The sequence below is a fragment of the Entelurus aequoreus genome, linkage group LG19 (genome assembly GCF_033978785.1).
Source record: "Entelurus aequoreus isolate RoL-2023_Sb linkage group LG19, RoL_Eaeq_v1.1, whole genome shotgun sequence".
NCBI classification, from domain to species: Eukaryota; Metazoa; Chordata; class Actinopteri; order Syngnathiformes; family Syngnathidae; genus Entelurus; species Entelurus aequoreus.
The window spans coordinates 40,587,517-40,611,888 of NC_084749.1; the positions used below are offsets into that span (position 1 = coordinate 40,587,517).

The 24,372-nt window shown below is 38.8% G+C and overlaps 1 protein-coding gene across 1 annotated transcript in view; it reads right to left on the reverse strand.

Annotated features, from left to right (window-relative positions):
• LOC133634930 (BMP/retinoic acid-inducible neural-specific protein 3-like) overlaps positions 1 to 24,372 on the reverse strand; it is a 261,185-nt gene that overhangs the window by 228,782 nt on the left and 8,031 nt on the right. Inside the window, exon 2 of the mRNA XM_062027587.1 lies at positions 21,158 to 21,465. Coding sequence (XP_061883571.1) covers positions 21,158 to 21,411 — 254 coding nt within the window. The 5' untranslated portion in view covers positions 21,412 to 21,465. The remainder of the gene's footprint in view (positions 1 to 21,157; positions 21,466 to 24,372) is intronic.

Below are 24,372 nucleotides of genomic sequence, written 5' to 3' on the forward strand. Positions count from 1 at the left end.
AAGAAGGAAAAAAACATATATAAGTCGCACTGGAGTATTAGTTACATTTTTTGGGGAAATGTATTTCATAAAACCCAACACCAAGAACACCATTTGAAAGGCAATTTAAAATAAATAAAGAATAGTTGTCATGTCTGTGTTAATCACTCTTTTTTTAGTTCCTGGTTTCACTTCCTTGTTTTGTTTGGTTTCCATGGTCACCCATTAGTTTTCACCTGTCATGTCACGCACCTGTTTCACGTTTTGAGTCACGCACCAGTTGTTAATCATGTCTGTGTTATTTAAGTCCATTGTTTTTCTGTTGGTCTTTCTGGCGACATCATATTTATGCTCTGCACGTTATAATCGTTTTCCTTCATGCCATGTTCACAGTTCTATGTCAAGTAAGTTTTTGTTTCATGTTTATCGTTCTCCGACTTTGTGCGCGCCTTTGGTTTTCCTAGTCAAGTTTTTTACCTCCGCTGTGAGAGCTTTTTGTTTGCACCTTTTTTGATTAATTTAAATAAACATGTATTTAAAATCACGCGCCAATTTTCCGTTGCCTTCTGGGAGAACAAACCACGCCAAGGACCAAGTCTTGACAATAGTGAACAACAGGCTGAATAAGTGTACGTTATATGAGGCATAAATAACTAACTGAGAACGTGCCTGGTATGTTAACATAACATATTATGGTAAGAGTCATTCAAATAACTATAACATATAGAACATGCTATACGTTTACCAAACAATCTGTCACTCCTAATCGCTAAATCCGATGAAATCTTATACGTCTAGTCTCTTACGTGAATGAGCTAAATTATATTATTTCATATTTTACAGTAATGTGTTAATAATTTCACACATAAGTCGCTCCTCAGTATAAATTGCACCCCGGCCAAACTATGAAAAAAACTGTGACTTATAGTCCGAAAAATACGGTAATGGTGGTCATTTGGTCAAAATGTTGCATAGATGATGTTTTACAGATCATCTTCAAGCCGCTTTCTGACAGTCGCTTCTGGATGCCCCGTTTTGTGGGCGGTCTTATTTACGTGGCTCACCTTCGGCAGCGTCTTCTCCCCGTCATCTTTGTAGCGGTGTAGCGTGCAAGGACGGGGGTGGAAGAAGTGTCAAAAGATGGAGCTAACTGTTTTAATGGCATTCAGACTTTACTTAAATCAATAACGGAGCAGCATCTTCTCATCCGGAAACAACAACACAGGATATGTGTCCCGTGAAAAACCGTCCGACCGGAACTCTAACAACTAAAGTTCCTTGGGTGAAAATTGTAAACTCACTACACCGGTATATTTTAGCGCTTTCATGGTGAGTTTACTGACAGATATAAGTTAGAACTTTACACTATTTTTTATTAGAAATGCCAACAGTGGAGGATGAATGTCCCATAACAAGAAGATAGAGAAAAAGAAGAAGTTTCTACAGCGTCGCACGGACTACAAAGGCGGACGAGCGCAATTTTTCAGGACTTATGCAGATCCCAAACACAGATCAGCAGGTACCAGAAGGTAAGAAAAGTTGCTTTTGCATAACATTGCGAAACAAAACGCCAGATAATATGTCTTACCTTATACACACACCATAATAATACTCGTACGTTGAAGCGTAGTACAATCCATCAAGCGGTGCGGCTTCATAGCTTACCAAAGTCGTACTAAAACATTTTGATAGATTTTTGAGCGCCGTGTGTAATGTTCTATATTTTCAATGGAATGTTGGTGTTGTTTACTTGAGTCATATTCCAGTCTACACATATCTCTTGTGTGTGACTGCCATTATAGTGCAGTCTGCATGCATATCTCTTATGTTTGCTGGTCCCACTTATCATTTCACCACGTACCAAAAAAAATAGCTTCGTAAGCAAAACCAAAATTATTCCGTACATTAGGCGCACCGGGTTATAAGGCGCACTGAAGAAAAAAAAAAGATTTTAAGTGCACCTTATAGTCCGGAAAATACGGTAATCACTCTAGTATCGATCAAATACTAATTTTACCCTTGGTGTTGGCACCACCAATTTATGAATTGATCTGCCCTGCATTGACTGCGACAAGGCTGAAACACCAACAATTGCTGTTAGATCATCCTCTCTCTTGACCCTTATTATTCTACTTATTAATTTAATCTACTCTTCTTAAAATGTACAACGCTCTTAATTATTCTGTTGTTTCTAGTTAACCTAGCGTCCAGCTTAGCTCTTAGTATGCAACATGTTTAGCCCTGACCTAATACTTGATAACGATACTTAAGATACTAAGACAATACTAACAAAGGCTGTTTATTTGCCGTAATGGAGGTAGTTATTATTATGAACTTAAGGGAACAGCTCCACACTGTATATGGAGATACACAATCAGCAGCTAGGTTGTCAGCCGGGGAAAAAAACTATACAATATTAGCTAAAGGAGATCGGGGTTAAAAGGCACTAATCGGCATAATTTGGCAATGGTGATCACATACTTTTTCCAGAAAATCGGCCGATGCTGAACGGTGGCCGATTAATTGGCACATTCCTACGTTGAGGTTAGAGAGTGTGTTTTATCCGATTACTCCATTAATACAAATTTAAAAAACGGACAGATAAAGTGAAAGAATGACACAGGAGGGTGCAGCCGACAGTATTGGTAAAACTGAAGGGGAGGAGACAGCATATACGAGGATGCCCACATAGGTACATCCGTCAATCTGAGACGTCACAAATGGCCTTCGGCATCCAGTACTGCATGCAAACTCACGCCCAAAAGCATGAATCTAATGAATAGGCATTGTTTAACACAAGTATCCAACATTGCCACAACATTTATAAGTCAGAAGAGGAAAGAGGAAAATATTCATAGCCCTACTACTTCTTTTGCATTTTGATCTGGCATTAAAGAAAATAGTGTCTTGAGACGGACACAAAGGCGGTAGATGATGGATGAAGGGTGGCCAGTGCGAGGACATTCGCAATTTTTGCCATGCATTGTCACCTCTGTCAGCTGCTGAATGCCAGCGTCAGTCAAATCTGTGTCCAGGTTGTTTCAGCGCTTAAACTAATGCATACATTGGCATGCTCTGACAGCACTGTTCTTTCACCTACCACACAGTCCCAAACAGACACTTTCAAATGTTCACAGGGACTGATCTTAGAAATCCATATACTTCTGACTAAAATATATGTGCAAATGCGCTTACTTTTATGGTCTACTTAATGAAACACACGCACACATTTTTCCACATTATTATGACATGCTCTGTCTTTGATGCTGAAACTACAGCTTAAAGGCCTACTGAAATGATTTTTTTTTATTTAAACGGGGATAGCAAATCCATTCTATGTGTCATACTTGATCATTTTGCGATATTGCCATATTTTTGCTGAAAGGATTTAGTAGAAAACATCGACGATGAAGTTCGCAACTTTTGGTCGCTGATAAAAAAAACCTTGCCTGTACCGGAAGTAGCGTGATGTCACAGGTTGAAGGGCTCCTCACATTTCCCCATTGTTTACAATGCAGTGAGAGCGATTCGGACCGAGAAAGCGACGATTACCCCATTAATTTGAGCGAGGATGAAAGATTCGTGGATGAGGAACGTGAGAGTGAAGGACTAGAGTGCAGTGCAGGACGTATCTTTTTTCGGTCTGACCGTAACTTAGGTATCGACGGTGCGACGAAGGACTTCACCCGATCACCGATGTGGTCGGCGGCCCGGAGACGGAGGAAGTCAAGGTGAGGACAGCGGTGCGGCGGCGGGCGTTGTATCTTTCGACGACACCCCAGCCGCCATCAGAGTCGGCAAGAACCATATATTTCCCCAAAGTTACGTACGTGACATGCACATAGCGCCACGCACGTACGGGCAAGCGATCAAATGTTTGGAAGCCAAAGCTGTACTCACGGTAGCGCGTCTGCTATCCATCTCAAAGTCCTCCTGGTTGTGTTGCTGTAGTCCGCCGCTAATACACCGATTACACCTACAGCTTTCTTCTTTGCAGTCTTCATTGTTCATTAAACAAATTGCAAAAGATTCACCAACACAGATGTCCAGAATACTGTGGAATTTTTCGATGAAAACAGAGCTGTTTGTATTGGGACACAAGGGTGTGCCAATACTTCCGTTCACTCCGTGACGTCACGCGCAAACGTCATCATACCGAATCGTTTTCAACTGGATATTTCCCGGGAAATTTAAAATTGCACTTTATAAGTTAACCCGGCCATATTGGCATGTGTTGCAATGTTAAGATTTCATCATTGATATATAAACTATCAGACTGCATGGTCGGTAATAGTGGGTTTCAGTAGGCCTTTAAGTAAACTAGTTAAAGGCCTACTGAAAATAATTGTTTTTATTTAAACGGGGATAGCAGATCCATTCTATGTGTGATACTTGATCATTTCGCGATATTGCCATATTTTTGCTGAAAGGATTTAGTATAGAACAACGACGATAAAATTCGCAACTTTTGGTCTCTGATAAAAAAAAAGCCTTGCCCCTACCGGAAGTAGCGTGACGACACCGGGGGAAGGACTGCTCTTATTTTCCTGTTGTTTACACCAGCAGCGAGAGAGATTCGGACCGAGAAAGCGACGATTACCCCATTAATTTGATCGAGGATGAAAGATTCGTGGATGAGGAACGTGAAAGTGAAGGACTAGCGTGCAGTGCAGGGCGTATCTTTTTTCGCTCTGACCGTAACTTAGGTACAAGGGTTCATTGGATTCCACACTCTCTCCTTTTTCTATTGTGGATCACTGATTTGTATTTTAAACCACCTCGGATACTATATCCTCTTGAAAATGAGAGTCGGGAACGCGAAATGGACATTCACAGTGACTTTTATCTCCGCGACAATACATCGGTGAAGCTCTTTAGCTACTGAGCTAACGTGATAGCATCGGGCTTTACTGCATATAGAAACAAAACAAATAAGTCCCTGACTGGAAGGATAGACAGAAGATCAACAATACTACCAAACTCTGGACATGTAAATACACGGTTAATGCTTTCCAGCTTGGCGAAGCTTAGCAATGCTGTTGCTAACGACGGCATTGAAGCTAACTTAGCTACGGAACCTCGACAGAGCTATGCTAAAAACATTAGCTCTGCACCTACGCCAGCTCTCATCTGCTCATCACAACCCAGGCTCACCTGCGTTCCAGCGATCGACGGTACGACGAAGGACTTCACCCGATCACCGATGCGGTTGGCGGCCCGGAGATGGAGGAAGTCAAGGTGAGGTTGTTTGGCTAGTGCGTCTGCTATCCTCAAAGTCCTCCTGGTTGTGTTGCTGTAGTCCGCCGCTAATACACCGATCTCACCTACAGCTTTCTTCTTTGCAGTCTCCATTGTTATTAAACACATTGCAAAAGATTCACCAACACAGATGTCCAGAATACTGTGGAATTTTGGGATGAAAAGGGAGCTTTTTTGTATTGGATTAAATAGGTCCGAATACTTCCGTATCAACCGTTGACGTCACACGCATACGTCATCATATCTAGACGTTTTCATCTGGAAGTGTGGCGGGAAATTTAAAATTGCACTTTATTAGTTAACCCGGCCGTATTGGCATGTGTTGCAATGTTAAGATTTCATCATTGATAAATAAACTATCAGACTGCGTGGTCAGTAGTAGTGGGTTTCAGTAGGCCTTTAATGTGGTCTTATCATGCTCATTTCAGAGGGTTTCTTTAAATAAAATACTCCTGGAATTTGCGATGTCGTGGTCACAATCCGATCCCCCCTTTTTACGCATCGTTGCAATTTTGATTTTATCTAATCAATCTGCAAAAGATAGCTGAACAAGAATATATGGAACTGAAAACCTTCTGCAGCTCAGATCACAATAGTCTGGAATTAGATTAGGATATGGATCCAGATACAACGGTTTTCTTCATACCAGAAATAATTGTTCTTTTTACACAGACGAACAATACAACGGAAACATTAAAATAAACAACAAAAGTGTTGATTATTCATTTCAACAGCAGACGTTTGCATGCAACTACAACGTGAAGCATTTTTTGGAATAATTCAACAAACCCTTCGAAGTGATCACTATCTCAGAAACATGGATGGATGCTAAAAAAAGGAATGAATTGGGATCTGAAAGGATATGAACTAAATTATATCAACAGAACTAACACGGACAGAGGGGGAGTAGCTGTGTATGTTATGAATAACTTAAATTACAAAGTAGTAAAAAAATATGTCATTAGCTATTGACAATATCTTATAATTTCTAACCATTGAAATATGTCATGAAAAAAACAAGAACATATTAATCATCTACATATATAAATCACCTAAGTCAGACATTGATATGTTTGAGAACTGGATTAAGGCAACTTTTACTGAAATCAGTTAAAACATTAATACATTGATCTCTTGAATAGCCTGAGTTTGTATCCTAAAATCACAAGGCCAAGCAGAATATCAGGACACAGCACCACACTTATTGATAATATTTTTACTAATGATTTTGATAATAATACCACAAGTGGTCTGCTAATATCTGACATAAGAGTTAACCTGCCAGTTTTCACAATATATGACGGAAACTACAAGAAGAGGAACATCGATGACAAAAAGACATTTCGAAGTATGACACCTTTCAAGAATGACCTGAGAGATCAAACTTGGGACAATGTACACAGTGACAAGCATGTAGATAAAGCATCATGAAAGTATTTTTAAAAATACCATATGCATCATGACAAACATTGACCATTGAAACAACTTAGTAAAAAGCAAAAGAAAAGCAACCATGGATGACAAACGGACTGAAAAATGCTTGCAACAAGAAGAATACATAATATAGAAAATGTATAAGATCTACAGAGGCAGAATACAAGTACAAAACGTAAAAGAACAGCTAACTGGCATACAATGAACATGTAGGAAAGAATATTACAGTCAATTATTAGACCGTAACAAAAACAATATGAGAGCAACATGGTAATCCTAAATAGCATTATTAAAAATGGTGCTAAGAAGGATTATCCTAAATACTTCTTAGATGGAAATGTACAAAATGGCAATATGAACAAAGTAGTTGAAAGCTTCAGGAAGTACTTTGTGAACACTGGATCAAATCTGGAAATAAAGATTCCAGATGCCGAGTCAGTTGAGGACTTGAATGACACTATAGACATAAATCCCAACTTGATGTTCCTCGAGGGTGCGACAAGAGGAAATATTCAATATTGTGAAAAAATGTAAATCCAAGACCTCAACTGATTGTATCGCAATTGATATGGAAATGATAAAAAAGGTAATTGAAGAGATTTTATAACCCTGAACATATATCAGCAACCAATCATTTCAGACAGGCAAATCCACAGACAAAATGAAAATAGCACACTACTTCCACAGTTTTCTAAAAGTATTGAACAACTGTTTAACAACAGATTGGGCAAATTCATGAATAAAAATGAAACACTCACATACAATCAATACGGATACAGAGCCAACATCTCAACATCAATGGCATTAATCAATAGAGATCACCAATGAAATAGATAGCAAAAAATGTGATGCTGCAGTGTTTATGAATATAGCAAAAGCGTTTGATACAATCAATCATAATATCTTAATAAATAAATGAAAACGGTATGGCATCCGAGGGTTGGTTTTGAACTGGGTAAGAAGCTACATAACCAACAGGAAGCAATACGTGAAGATAGGAGAACAAACATCTCCTGAGCTAAAAAATCTCGTTGCGAACCTCAGGGATCAATACTGGGACCAAAATTGTTCAATTATTATATAAACCATATTTGTAAAGTTACGAAGGACTTCAAGTTAGTATTATTTGCCAATGACACAACTGTGTTTTGTTCCGGACTGAACACAAAGCTAATACAAATAACAGAAGAAATGAACAAATCACAAAGATAGTTTGACAAAAACAGACTATCTTTGAATCTCAGTAAGCAAAAATAATGCTATTTGGTAACAGTAGAAGGGAAAGTCAAACACAAATACAAATAGACGGAATATATATTGATTGAGCAAAAGAAAACACATTTTTGGGTGTAATAATAGATGATTAAATGAACTGAAAATCTAATGTAAAAAACAAACAACATATAGTAGCTAGAAACACGTCAATAATGAAAAAGCAAAATATGTCCTGGACCAAATATCAATCCATATTCTCTACTGCTCACTAGTGTTACCATATCTGAGTTATTGTGTAAAAAATATGGGGAAACAACTATAAATGTGTGCTTCATTCACTAACAGTGTTACAAAAAAGATCAATTAGAATAATAAATAATGTTGGATTTACCTCTCACTGCTCTTACTATCCTTTTTCAACCACCAATGTGTTATCAAGGGTCTTAACGTCACAAACCTGCTTGGGACTCAGCATCAAGGGTTGGAATTGGGGGTTTAATCACCAAACATGCTCACAGCTCCCCTCACCTCCCAGGGGGTGAGGGTGATGGGTCAAATGCATCTCCTAGTGTGTGTGTGACAATCATTGGTACTTGTTTTACTTTACAGAGAACATACAAACCCTTTATTTTTTAGAATCAAAAATATTGAAATTCAACGACTTAATTCATTTGCAAATAGCAAACTATAACCTGTTACCCAAGAATGTACAACAATTATTCTTAACAAAAGAGGAGAAATATAACCTTTGAGGAAAATCTAATTTAAATCATTGGTATGCACGTACAACACTTAAGACCTTTAGCATATCAGTGTGCAGAATTAAATTCCATCCATCCATTTTCTACTGCTTTGCTCTCTCGGGGTTGCTGGAGAATTAAATTATGGAAAGGATTAAGCAAGGAAATAAAAAAACCCACTAATATAATTCAGTTTAAGAGACTGTTTAAACTAAAGTGTTCAGAAAGTACAAAGAAGAATAATTATGATAAACATCTTGAACCTTTAAAAAAAATAAAAAATGATAGTCTCATTAATATCCTAGGTAAACCATAAATTAAATAACTATTAATTTATAAGAACTTTAATAATTCTGTATGTTTATATGTCTAATATTTATTTTAGGTATCGTGTGGGGAGAGAGTGGGGGGACATTAACGTGCGGGATGGATTGCGGGGATTGGTGGTGCTGGACACTGGTGGCGGCCAGGCCTCAAGTTGTGGGGTTTTTTTGGAGGGGTGGGGACGCGGACGGCTTGGTAGAGTGGACGTAGGGCGGGTGGGATTGACGGGCATGCTTGGGGGCGGTCGGATTGGTGGTGGGTTGGTTTGGGTGCCTGCCGCCTACTGGGTTGCAAGTTGTTTCCTCCCTTTCCTGGGGGGCTGCATGCTGTTCACCTTTCTGTGGCGGTTCCCGGCGCGGTCCGTGGCTGTGGCACTGGGTGTGGTCAGCGGCGTGTTGGGGTGTTTGGTTGGCCAGGGCTGATGTCCGATGGCTCGATTGGCCGGGCTGTGGATGGAGTTGGGGTCGGTGGGTTGGCGGCTTCGGTGGTCTCCTGGTGTGTGGGTTGTTGCGGTTTGCGAGATCGGTCGCTTTTTTACTTCGGTTTCGGTGGCTGCGGGTATTTGTACTGCAGATGGGCAATGGTGGTGGTGGTTGCTATGGAGCTATCAGCGGTTGGCGTTGTTGTGTTGGGTTGGAGTGGTTGGCGGGTGGTGGAATTATGGGGACCGGCTGGCATTTGCTTGCTCGCTAGCTTGGGTGCCGACATGTTGGCGAGATGCGTTGACTTCTTTCCCTGTTGAGAGGCGTCGTGCCTCGGTCAGGACTTGTGTGAACGCATTGCTGTGTGGGCAGCTTGGATGTGGTGTTTGTGTTGAGCATGGGGGCTGTGCAATTTTTTGCTTGGGGTTGTCGGTGTGGACTTTGCAGAGTCGGGTTGGGGCGGGCGAGTGCGGGCTTTGTTCGGTAGAGGGTGGATTCGCGTGGGGTCGCGTCGTTCAGGTGTGGAGCGACTGTTAGCCCGGTTTGCATTTGTTTGGGAGCGTTCTGTAGCATTTGCAGATTTAAGTCAACATTTCTATCCTTCCTTGTCTAAGTCTAAGGAAGGATAGATATGTTCCGACGCACTGATGGGGATGGTGTGGTTCTAGTTGGACTGGGACAGCGTTTGGTGTTTCCTCTGCAGGAAAGTGAAAGTGTGTTTTGGCTGTTGGGAGGGTGAGGTGCAGCTTTGTTGGGGAATTTTGGTGTGTATATGGGTACTTTGTGGGTGCGTTGAGCAATGCTGCAGTGATGGTGATGGCCGTGGCCGTTCGGTCACGATAACTTTGTTTGGCCATTGTGCTTTTTGTTTTAGTCGTGCGTATTTGGGGTTCTCTCGCCAGGGGACTGGGCCTGTTTCATTGCATTCGGCTGTGACGTTTGGATAAGGGACTCTGCTTGCCTCGAGGCGCCTGCAGAGTCCTGTGTTGTAGGGGTCAGCCTCCTGGCCATTTTATCTCGTTTGTTTTCTGCATGGATTGAGGGTGGCTTTGGTGGCTGTGCCTGGGCCCTCCGTTCAATCAAATCAATTAGCGTTAACTTTGTTTAGTTTATTTGATACAAAACTCAACAGTGAGGTCTTTATAAAGGCAGACAACTGCCATAAGGTGTCAGGGTCAGGGTTCATCAGAAATATTATTTTTTTAAATAAATAATATAATAATACAACAAATAGTCTACTGTAGAAATAAACAGTATATTACATTAAATTATTTTTTGGTGGAATATATGAGCTGACCAATGAAAAGTAAAACTAGTGACAAATACAAGCAAGTCAAGTGCAATAGAAGTGTGCATTGTGCAATTCTGCAGTCATCAGCTCTAAACATCAATCATTATTTAGCTGAAAAATAAGCATATCTGGGGGGGGTTTCAGGAATGATATGAGATTTGTCTGATTAATTACGGTATCTCCACTGTGGAGAACAATTGTCATAGAGGGAAGAAGCATGCGGATCCTGCCAGTCAGACGCTGATTCGTTATGATTTGCATGATAAGTTTTATTTTCATATTTTCAGTTACCGGATTTTTCGGACTATAAGTCGCAGTTTTTTTCATAGCTTGGCCTGGGGTGCGACTTATACTCAGGAGCGACTTATGTGTGAAATTAATAACACATTACCGTAAAATATCAAATAAAATTATTTAGTTCATTCACGTAAGAGACTAGACGTATAAGATTTCATGGGATTTAGCGATTAGGAGTGACAGATTGTTTGGTAAACGTATAGCATGTTCTATATGTTATAGTTATTTGAATGACTCTTACCATAATATGTTACGTTAACATACCAGGCACGTTCTCAGTTGGTTATTTATGCGTCATATAACGTACACTTATTCAGCCTGTTGTTCACTATTCTTTATTTATTTAAAATTGCCTTTCAAATGTCTATTCTTGGTGTTGGGTTTTATCAAATACATTTCCCCAAAAAATGCGACTTATACTCCAGTGCGACTTATATATGTTTTTTTCCTTCTTTATTATGCATTTTCGGCCTGTGCGACTTATACTTCGGAGCAACTTATACTCCGAAAAATACGGTAATAAAAGTAGCTTTTATAATCAGGTGCTAACATGACAGGCGATGTTAGTTACCTGCAGTACATCGCTGACATCGCCGTTGTTCCGGCTCGGTCTGGATCAAAAACGCATCATTAATTCAAAGTTATCACATTCTGTGTCTGCTAATGTTTCTGCTAGTATTTCCTCTCTTTGATGAAATATATACTTCCCAAGTATTGCAAGTTGCTCTGTTGTAGGGCTGCACGATTAATCGCATTTTAATCGTGACCACGATTTTGGTCGCTACCATTACATGAGGTTAATCGTCGGCGATATTAACATTTAAAAAAGCAGGTTCCGCTGCATAACAATTCAAGCACTTTCACAACCAACAGTCAGCCAACCACCAGGGGGCGACCGAAAGACAGTGGACTCAAATGAGAGCGAGTAAGAGTGAGGGAGAGGGTGACTGACACTTGATCAGCCTGTAACTACCAAAAATATTAGGAAAAATAAATGCATTATTACATTGATGCTCTTCCCTCGCCATTCTCTAGGCATCCTCCCGCTCGTTCCTGCAAACCCGGAAATGCTCCTGCACGTATAAACCGACAAACTGCACGGCAAAGCTGCGTTAGTGTGTACATTTAAACAAATGATTGAGTTGCGGCGACAGGTTGAGCATTAGAAACACTTTCCTTCTTTCCTCGACCGCCATCGTTTGGCCGCAACGTGAAGCTAAAAATCCAAATAGAGCGGGCTGCCCGCCACAGGCGCAAAGCCCAGACGAACAGCTACAAAAGCAAGGGTGCCCAAAGTACAGACTACCGTAACATCAATCGTGCACTTAGGGACCCCATATCCATCCACCTCTCAAAGACGCACAAAAGTAATGGATGTAATAACGTTTTATATGGCAAAGACATATGTCCTGTAAATATTGTGAGCAGTACAATGATCATGTATATACCTTTCGAGCATGATCTTATTTTTTCCACATGTTTGCACTTTATGATCGCACTCTGCAATGGCATATTTGTTTTTAATTAGCTCTTTGTCTTTTGCCCCTTTTATATTATAACTGTAGTGTTGTCGCGATACCAATACCGGTACCGGTACCAAAATTATTTTGATACTTTTCGGTACTTTTATAAATAAAGGAGACCAATTGCATTATTGGCTGTATTTTAACAAAAAATCTTAGGGTACATTAAACATATGTTTATTATTGCAATTTAGTTCTTAAATAAAATAATGAACATACAAGACAACTTGTCTTTTAGAGTATGTAAACAAACAAAGACTCCTAATTAGTCTGCTGACATATGCAGTAACATATTGTGTTATTTATCATTCTATTATTTTGTCAACATTATTAATCTTTCATCTCCATAATATCTCTAAAATTTGTTCCATTTTGTCCACTAGCGACGCTGAGAAAATTATCCATACGTTCGTTACATCTCGTCTCGATCACTGTAACATATTATTTTCGGGTCTTTCTATGTCTCGCATTAAAAGATTACAGTTGGTACAAAATGCGGCTGCTAGACTTTTGACAAGAACAAGAAAGTTTGATCATATTAGGCCTATACTGGCTCACCTGCACTGGCTTCCTGTGCACTTAAGATGTGACTTTAAGGTTTTACTACTTACGTATAAAATACTACACGGTCTAGCTCTATCCTATCTTGCTGATTGTATTGTACCATATGTCCCGGCAAGTAATCTGCGTTCAAAAAACTCCGGCTTATTAGTGATTCCCAGAGCCCAAAAAAAGTCGGCAGGCTATAGAGCGTTTTCTATTCGGGATCCAGTACTCTACCTCAGTAGAAGCATTTAGGTCCCTTCTTATAACTCATTTGTATACTCTAGCCTTTAAATAGACCCCCCTTTTAGAACAGTTGATCTGCCATTTCTTTTCTGCTCTGGGGATTTGGTGACCACAGATTAAGCGCTATCTGTCCAAAGTCGGGACCACCCATCTGTGCATCAGTTGGGGATGTCTTTGCGCTGTTGACTTGTCTCCACTCAAGACGATCTCCTGCTGGCCCTACTATGGACTGGACTCTCACACTATTATTCTAGATCCACTCGACGTCCATTGCACCGGTCGCCCAAGGGGGGTATCCACATCTGCGGGCCCCTCCAAGGTTTCTCATTGTCATCCCATTGGGTTGAGTTTGTTCTTGCCCTGATGTGGGATCTGTAGCTAAAACAATGCCGACGGCGGATAGACGTTAGCCGCTAGCTAGCTAGCCATGTCTAAAAGCACCTCTTCCTGAGGGCGTTTCAGTGTTATAACTTCACCTTTATCGTTAGTTATAAAGCCAAAATGTGTCCGTTCTCCCTTTTCTGTCTACACACTGTGTCTGCTTGGTAGTACTCCGTGATTGTGTGCCGCCGAACATTCTCCTCTGCTCGTAAACCAGCAATGACTCGACGTGACGACGACGCGGGGGTGGGGAGTGCAGGACCGGTAAGTCTCAGAGGTGGTATAGTACCGAAAATGATTCATTAGTATTGCGGTACTATACTAATACCGGTATACCATTACAACCCTATATTTTTTTTTTTTTTCATTTTGAAATTTAAACCCTGTTCACATACTGTTTGTTCAAATTAGAAAGGGCAATACAAAGGTGTCGTAAATAATCGTGATTAATAATCGTGATTTCAATATTGATCTGGTCATAATCGGGCAGCACGGTGGCAGAGGGGTTAGTGCATCTGCCTCACAATACGAAGGTCCTGAGTAGTCTTGGGTTCAATCCCGGGCTCGGGATCTTTCTGTGTGGAGTTTGCATGTTCTCCCCGTGACTGCGTGGGTTCCCTCCGGGTACTCCGGCTTCCTCCCACTTCCAAAGACATGCACCTGGGGATAGGTTGATTGGCAACACTAAATTGGCCCTAGTGTGTGAATGTGAGTGTGAATGTTGTCTGTCTATCTGTGTTGGCCCTGCGATGAGGTGGCGACTTGTCCAGGGTGTACCCCGCCTTCCGCCCGATTGTAGCTGAGATAGGCTCCAGCGCCCCCCGCGACCCCAAAAGGGAATAAGCGGTAGAAAATGGATGGATGGATCTGGTCATAATCGTGCAGTCCTACCGTTGTCATCCTTTCTCGTGAATAACTCCATCTTTTGTGAATGGTGACGTCATGCGCGTCCACAGGCAACGATCAGGGAATCGTTAACAAAACTGGCAAATGATTCCCAGGAACCGAAGCACTGAGACACGGTTCTGAAGCCTCCGTAGCAGAATCTCCAGGTTCTGTAACAGCTTCTTCCCTCAGGCCATAAGACTCTTGAACGCATCGTAATAATCCCCTCAATTCCCCCTAAAAACAGATTAACTCACTGGAATATAAAGACAATATAACATAAACGTGGATGCATATGCAAAAGTACAATATATTTATCTGTACAGTAATCTATTTATATATGCACCTTATTGCTCTTTTATCCTGCACTACAACGAGCTAATGCAACACAATTTTGTTCTTATCTGTACTGTAAAGTTCAAACTTGAATGACGATAAAAGGAAGTCTAAGTCTAAGTGAACAACAACTGGTTTGCGATGCCCATCCCTATGGATCAGTATCGGCCAAATTCACTTTGGGGTGATAAGAATCGGCACCATAACACTCTGATCCGACCATCTCTATCGCTAATACATAAATATCAGAATATGTATTCATGTTTTTTTATGAGGTTTTCACAAAAAAAGTGAAACTTTTGTGAAAATGCACTACTGAGGAAAGAAACTTGAAAACATCTATAATCAAGTTCAAAGGGTTGATATATTTACATTTGGTTAAAAATAGCCCTGTGAGAATAGTACATTTTAGACCCTGGCTCTTAAAAGTAGCGACATCAAGAATTATTGGGAAACAGATAGAAATCGGAACTAGAATTTTTCAAATTCAAACGATGCCCAACCCTGCTGGTTATAGACATTTACTTACTAAAAAAAAAAAAAACAGTAAGCAGTGTGCTTTCCATTTTACAGCTTGATGTGACCATTTTCAGATTAAATGTTTTGTTTTTTTAATTGACTCTAACATACAAACTGACATACATGCTAAAAATCTACATGTATCATCGTGCGCATTCTTAGACTGAGAATTTGAAAACACTGACTCTATTCCTGAGTGTGATTCGTCTCTGCAACCTGAAAAGAATATCAAATGTGAAGCTTTCCAACAATTCCCTGCTACTTATATGCAAACACCCACTGTGCTTGACAACAAACACATCTGAAGCCATCCTGTATACTCTTGTCACACATCAGCAGGCTCAGTCAGATATCTGCTTTGCTCAAACCCCTCTGTAGTATCTCCACTCCATACTGATGCAGTGTCGTCTAAATCAAACCGCATGATTTTAATCCCCCGCAAATTAAGAAGCAGGTTGTTACATCTGAAAGAGGCTTATATCAATGTGGCCGATATACGATACTTGGAGACGATATTCATTTGCACTAAAATATAATTAAACATGAATACTATATGTCAGTGAACAGCGAGACAAGGCTTTAGGTTGTTTTTTTAACATTATTTTTGAGGACACGACGACCAGTGGCGTTAATGTTATGGTGTCATGATCCGTGGTCGGATCATGTTTTGTTTAGTTGTGTGCTGTTAGTTTTGGACTTCCTTAGTTGTTTTGTGCACTTCGGGGGTTTGTTTTGGTCACCATTGGTTTCAACATTAGTGTTCGGCACGTTCATCTGCTGTTGAGCACTAATCAGAGAGCTATTTATTCACGTTGCTCACCACACTCGGTCTGGCTTCCTTATTTGCGTCACGCAACTGTTACGTGAGTTTTTGCTTGTCTCCTAGCCCCAGCTAGTGATCTTTGTCTGTGCTAGTTGTAGCCTTAGCTTCCGGTGCGCTCGGCACTTTATCCAGTCTGTTTGTTTTCTCTTTTGGTACCTGTATTGTGTTATTTTACTATTAAATGATGTCGTTACCTGCAAGTCCTGTCCGGATTCGTCCATTTGCATCTTGGAAGAACAAAACCCGCATCTTCATGCGCCACGATCGTGACAGAAGGAAGCCAGCCACAAGAAGTTCCCCCGCATCGGACAGCAAGGAGTCTTCGCCTCGCCGTCAGGACGCGTCGCTCCCGAAGACTCCTCCTCCGGACAGCAGCACGCCAAGACCAGCCCAGTCTTCCCCTCTGAGGTTTGGCCATTCCATTCATGAGTTTGACAAACAATTTTCCGACTGGGCTGTGAGCCAGCGGGAGACCCGCGCTGATGACATTACGCTGCTTACTTGTGATGACGTCATCCCGCCCACTAGTGATGATGTCAGAGACCAAGATTTTTTTTTAGATCCTGTTTACTCCCTCTGTCAGCCGCCCACTAAAGATTTTTTTTCTAGAATTAATCCTTATGAGAAGATTTTTTCAAAATTTAGATTTTTTTAGTCTCAGTCTTCTGTTTTCCAAGCCCCGCCTCCAGTGACTTTGGCTCCGCCCCAAGTGACTAATGCTCCCAGAAATTGACTTTTGGACAAGTGAGAGGGGAGGAGTCTGCCCCCCCAAAGGACCTCCCGCCACCCACACCTAAAGACTGTTCTAGACCGCAAGGAGCGCGTCTGGTATCCGCTTTTTGAGGAATACAGTCCGTAAGCACACATGATTGTGCGTGCTGCTGGTCCACTAATAGTACTAACCTTTAACAGTTAATGTTACTCATTTTCATTAATTACTAGTTTCTATGTAACTGTTTTCATATTGTTTTACTTTCTTTTTTATTCAAGAAAATGTGTTTAATTTATTTATCTTATTTTATTTATTTATTTTTTTTAAAAAGTACCTTATCTTCACCATACCTGGTTGTCCAAATTAGACATAATAATGTGTTAATTCCACGACTGTATATATCGGTTGATATCGGTATCGGTTGATATCGGTATCGGTAATTAAAGAGTTAGACAATATCGGAATATCGGATATCGGCAAAAAGCCATTATCGGACATCCCTAATAAAATCCCATTAAATATATTTGGGACCCAAAAGGTCCCCCACTGATAAAGTGATACATTTTTATTTCTTTTTTTTTTTACTTTCAACACTTAAATTACGAGATCAACTTCAGTTATAACTGTCGATTTTACGTTTGAACTATTATTTTGTTTGCTTTATGCTCTTTTGTCAAAGAAAAAACGTTGATGTTTTTATATGGCAACCACACAATATATGCATTATTTTTCACATAAAACATTTTAAAGTGAAATATTTGAAATAATTGGAGACTTGAATAGGTCAATAATTCATTGTAACATTGATATTTTTTTTGAGCAATGGCAAAAAAAGACAAATAAAGATAGACAAAAGAAAAAAACAGCCTGCACGGCAGCTTAGTGTAAACATTGCAACTTTTTCTAGTTGTATTATACCTCATTCCACTTTTTTGTATGTTTTTTTTATTTTTGCAATAGCATTTCCAAAATGTGTGGCGGGCCGGTAAACAATTAGCTGCGAGCCGCATTTGGCCCCCGGGCCCACTTTGGACGTGATGACTTAAATCAACAACGAAGCAGCATCTTCTCATCGGTGGCTTACTAGTGCAACGACACCGGAAATGTGTCTCGTGAAAAAAACGTCCGACCGGAACTCTCTAATAACTAAAGTTCAGTGGGTGAATTATGAAAACCCACTACACTGGTAGTTTTTCACGCTTCCATAGCGAGATATAACTTAGAACTTTACGCTACTTTATATTAGAAATGGCAACACCGTAAGATGAATGCCCCATAACAAGAAGATAGTGAAAACGAAGAAGCTTATCGACTACGGCATCGGCACGAACAACAGTGGCGGACCTGTGCAAATTTTCAGGATTTATGCAGATCTTAAATACACATCAGCAGGTACCAGAGGGTAAGAAAAGTTGGTTTTGCATAATATTATGAAACAAAACGCCAGATAATATGTCTGCTAATGGGTGCCATTTTGCGGTCATTATACACACACCATAGTACTAATACCGTATTTTTCGGATTATAAATCGCTCCGGAGTATACGTCGCACCGGCCGAAAATGCATAATAAAGAAGGAAAAAAACATATATACTGTATGTCGCACTCAAGTATAAGTCGCATTTTTGGGGGAAATGTATTTGATAAAACCCAACACCAAGAATAGACATTTGAAAGGCAATTTAAAATAAATAAAGAATAGTGAACAACAGGCTGAATAAGTGTACGTTACATGACGCATAAATAACCAACTGAGAAGGTGCCTGGTATGTTAACGTAACATATTATGGTAAGAGTCATTCAAATAACTATAACATATAGAACATGCTATATGTTTACCAAACAATCTGTCACTCCTAATCGCTAAATCCCATGAAATCTTCTTCCTCGGTGTCGCTTCTAAACAACTCTGCCAACTCCAAAGGTATGCGCTGCTTCCTCTTGCCGTTTTCTGCTGCATATTTCACTACGTCCAGCTTGTAATCTGCAGTATATGATTTCCTTTTCGGTGCCATTTTTGTTCAGCCCTTCTCAGTTTTTATAAGTTATCGCCAATATTGAAATGATCCATTTTTATAGCTACGGACGTAGTAGCAGGTAGCATACCATGACCCACAATGCACTTCTGCCATGACCCGCCCCCGCCAAATTTTTATTGGTTGACGTGTGTGTGACGATTGCTGACGTGTGTGTAACGATTGCTGACATTCGCCTGGTCTCTTAACGGGAATGAGATAAATAATATTATTTGATATTTTACGGTAAGTCGCTCCGGAGTATAAATCGCACCCCCGGCCAAACTAAGAAAAAAACTACGATTTATAATCCGAAAAATACAATACTTGTATCTCTGACTACGGTAGCTGTAATGGGCCGACAATCCATCAAGCGGTGCGGCTTCAAAGTCATACTAAAACATGTGTAATGTTCTTTATTTTCAATGGAACATTTAAAGTTTTGGTGTTGATTACTGGCGTCATATTGCAGTCTGCACGTATCTCTTATGTGTGACTGCCATCTACTGGTCACACTTTTCATTACACCATGTACCAAATAAAATTGCTTTGAGGTCGGTAAGCACAACCAGAATTATTCCGTATATTAGGTGCACCGGGTTTTAGGCGCACCGTCGATTTTTGAGAAAATGAAAGGATTTTATGTGCGCCTTTTAGTCCGAAAAATAATAGAACATTCCTTCATAAAATACCGTATTTTTCGGACTATAAGTCGCAGTTTTTTTAACTATAGTTTGGCCGGGGGTGCGACTTATACTCAGGAGCGACTTATGTGTGAAATGATTAACACATTACCGTAAAATATCAAATAATATTATTTAGCTCATTCACGTAAGAGACTAGACGTATAAGATTTCATGGGATTTAGCGATTAGGAGTGACAGATTGTTTGGGAAACGTATAGCATGTTCTATATGTTATAGTTATTTGAATGACTCTTACCATAATATGTTACGTTAACATACCAGGCACGTTCTCAGTTGGTTATTTATGCCTCATATAACGTACACTTATTCAGCCTGTTGTTCACTATTCTTTTTTTATTTTAAATTGCCTTTCAAATGTCTATTCTTGGTGTTGGGTTTTATCAAATAAATTAGCCCAAAAAATGTGACTTATGTATGTTTTTTTCCTTCTTTATTATGCATTTTCGGCCGGTGCGACTTATACTCCGGAGCGACTTATACTCCGAAAAATACGGTAGATAAACAGCTGTGATACATTTCTATATTACTTAAAAGAAAACTTTTTTTTTTTAGAAAATTAAAACCCAAATATTTAATAAAGTCAAATACAAACAAGGCAACGAGAGAAAGTATCCCACACTTCTCTTTTCTAAAGTAAATCTGTATCGCAGATGTGGGCATCTACCTCAACAATATCATTTGCCTGAGTGGCTGGACAGGACATATTTTAAAAAAAAAACATTGTTTAGTTGGGGTTTTTTTAATTGATTAAGTATCGTTCCAAATAAGAATTGTGATGCATTCTAGCATCGATTTTTTTTGACACCCCTAATGATTGATATGAAATACATGAAACCATTCTGGGATTATTTTTGTAGCTCATAGGTGAGACATTTTTCAAACTGGCTGGCATCATTTCTTCCTGGATGATTTATCATACGAGTCTCCTATTTGTCAATTTACACAACGTTTGGATTTTTTGGCAGAGGTTTATATTTACTGTCATCTGCATGTCCATCCATCTCGGTTGCGTTATTTGATTGAATCACGGAACATAAAAAACTCGCCACGCTGCTTTAATGAGCCCACGCTGCAAGTGTTGCGAAATGAGGCTTTCATGTGATTCCCTGCAGTCGCAAAACCACACAAAACTGGAGGAAGACTCCAGGAAAGGAGGACGCAAATTGGAATTTCCGGAGAAAAATGAACGTTTTGACAAAATCATGTAGGTGGAGGAGACATGCTGTCGGCAAACCAGGACTCCAAGGAGCAAACAGTTTATTTATGAGTTCTTGAAACATGTGTTCTTGCCTCTTGTAAGGATTGCGAATGATAGGCAAAATTCCCAAAAATAGTGCACTGCCCTTTTAGGGCTGTATCTTTTTTTATAATAAAAAAGTAGCAAAACCCATTCTGGAAAAACCATGTAAAACCATATCCGAGCTTCAACCCAAAAAAAGTACATGTTCTCTCTTACAAAATAATCATTGCAAAGATGTCAATCATAATTCAAATGTCATGTCTTACCTGTATATCTTATACTTGGTGGTGAATCCTTGCTGGTAGCGCTCTGTAAAATCAATAAACTCCTGGGAGTGGTGAAAGGGGCCCTTGCCCGTCAATAGCCAGCCCAGGGTCCCTGTAGAGCCAGTGAAGCCGGCCACGGCAGGCTCGGCAGCCTTGGCCCATGCCAACAACAAGCTCAGTAGCAGGCTTAATGTTAACCACTTCCATAGAAACATGAGGGTCGTCAGTCTAACAGCGATACAGAGGCCACTCATGCTGCTTCCACCTTCCCCGGTGACTCCTCATTCTCCTTGCACTGCAGATGAGTCCTACAAGAAATCAAACAAGAAAGGATGAGTTAAGTCAGCGATAACTAGAGGTGTCAAATTATCACATTAATTACTTATTTAGCGCTTTTTTTTTTTCAATTGCAGTCATTTTTTTTAAAATCTCCAACAGTATTGTCTCTGTATACCTGGTGATGTGTTTATTGTGCTTGACTGAGAGCAACAACAGTATCGCCAAGTGGCACAAAGATAATATGAAGCCACGGCTAACAGGAGGTCTCACTCTATTGCAAGATTGATCTAGGCGGCTTTAGTGGGGATAGGATGAATTATATCAAATGAATATTCATAATACACTTAAAGCGGGTTTATATTTTGAGACATTTAAATGTTGTCTTGTTTTTAACGTAGAGTGGACGATGCTTTTTTTTTTTTGCAAAACTTATTTTTATTACTTGAGCTTTGGAGAAATGACATCAGTGTTTTGACCCACGTTAAGCTGACTTCTAACTATAACACATCTTTGCATTGTTGTAGTGATGTATTACATGTACAATATTGTGTACATTCATTTAAAATTAGAGCACACTTACATGGCTGTTAATCTAATCGCCCGTGCACGTCATAATGCACAGTAAATAACCTCATGTTCGATCGTTAAATATGGTCTAAAATCTGGGGTCCCCAAACTTTTTAACTTGAGGGGCACATCGGGTTAAAGGATGATTTTTTTGGGGGGGACAGGTCCATCAGACATGGGAATCCACATCAACAATATGAATTGCCTGAGCGGCTGGACATATATATATATATATATATATATATATATATATATATATATATATATATATATATATATATATATATATATATATATATACTACCGTTCAAAAGTTTGGGGTCACCCAAACAATTTTGTGGAATAGCCTTCATTTCTAAGAACAAGAATATACTGTCGAGTTTCAGATGAAAGTTCTCTTTTTCTGGCCATTTTGAGCGTTTAATTGACCCCACAAATGTGATGCTCCAGAAACTCAATCTGCTCAAAGGAAGGTCAGTTTTGTAGCTTCTGTAACGAGCTAAACTGTTTTCAGATGTGTGAACATGATTGCACAAGGCTTTTCTAATCATCAATTAGCCTTCTGAGCCAATGAGCAAACACATTGTACCATTAGAACACTGGAGTGATAGTTGCTGGAAATGGGCCTCTATACACCTTTGTAGATATTGCACCAAAAACCAGACATTTGCAGCTAGAATAGTCATTTACCACATTAGCAATGTATAGAGTGTATTTCTTTAAAGTTAAGACTAGTTTAAAGTTATCTTCATTGAAAAGTACAGTGCTTTTCCTTCAAAAATAAGGACATTTCAATGTGACCCCAAACTTTTGAACGGTAGTGTATATATATACAGTATAAATATATATATATATATATATTAGGGCTGCAACTAACGATTAATTTGATAATCGATTAATCTGTCCATTATTACTTTGATTAATTGTTTAATAATCAGATAAAAGAGACAAACTACATTTCTATCCTTTCCAGTATTTTATTGGAAAAAAACAGCATATTGGCACCATACTTATTTTGATTATTGTTTCTCAGCTGTTTGTACATGTTGCAGTTTATAAATAAAGGTTTATAAAAAAAAATAAAAACAATAAAATAAAATTTAAAAAAAAATTGTTTTTAATAATAATAATTGCCTCTGTGCATAGCATAGATCCAACAAATTGATGACTAAAATATATATATATACATATATATATGTATATATATATATATATATATATATATATATATATATATATATATATATATATATATATATATATATATATATATATATATATATATATATATATATTTAGGGCTGCAACAACTAATCGATTAAATTCGATTATAAAAATAGTTGCCGATTAATTTAGTCATCGATTCGTTTGATCTATGCTATGCGCATGCGCAGAGGCTTTTTAAAAAAAAAAAAAAAAAAAAGTTGTTTTTTTTTGTTTTTTTAAATAAACCTTTATTTAGAAACTGCAACATGTACAAACAGCTGAGAAACAATAATCAAAATAAGTATGGTGCCAGTATGCTGTTTTTTTTCAATAAAATACTGGAAAGGATAGAAATGTAGTTTGTCTGTTTTATCCGATTATTAATCGATTAATCGAAGTAATAATCGACAGATTAATCGATTATCAAATTAATTAATATATAATTAATATATATATATATATATATATATATATATATATATATATATATATATATATATATATATATATATATATATGTGTGTGTGTGTGTGTGTGTATATACAGTGTTGGCGTTAACGCAGTTTTTGTGTCTTTTTACGCATGTATGTATGTATATGTATATATAAATGTATATACAGTATATATATGTATTTATATCAGTGTTTCCCACACATTCATTTATTTGTGGCGGCCCGCCACAAAATAATTAAGGCCAACACAATAAAAAAAAAATTAAAAAATTATTTATTTTTTTTATTGTTTTTTTTTTGTTTTGTCCTGTCCAGCTTCTCAGGCAAATCATTTAGTTGATGTAGATGCCCATATCGGCTGTTCAGATTTACTTTACAAAAGAGAAGTGTAGTATCAAGATTTTTGGAGCTCTTTGTTCAGTGGATCAGATGTTTGATGAAGCTTTGTGTCTATCTACCACCACTACTGTTTTCTGTTTATTTGTTACTGACTGTGGCAGGACACCTCTGTCTCTGTTCCACTTTATGTTGCTGGTAAATAATATGGTTGTAGTAGAAGACTAAAGTTTAATTATTTAGTATGCACTAATTAAAGCGGCAGAGGTTTAAGAGACATTTTAGCTTTTATATTTTCATAAGATATATTTTTTGTAAGAACCACAATTAATAAATATATTTCATTGAATAAACTATTGTTGAAATCTGTATATA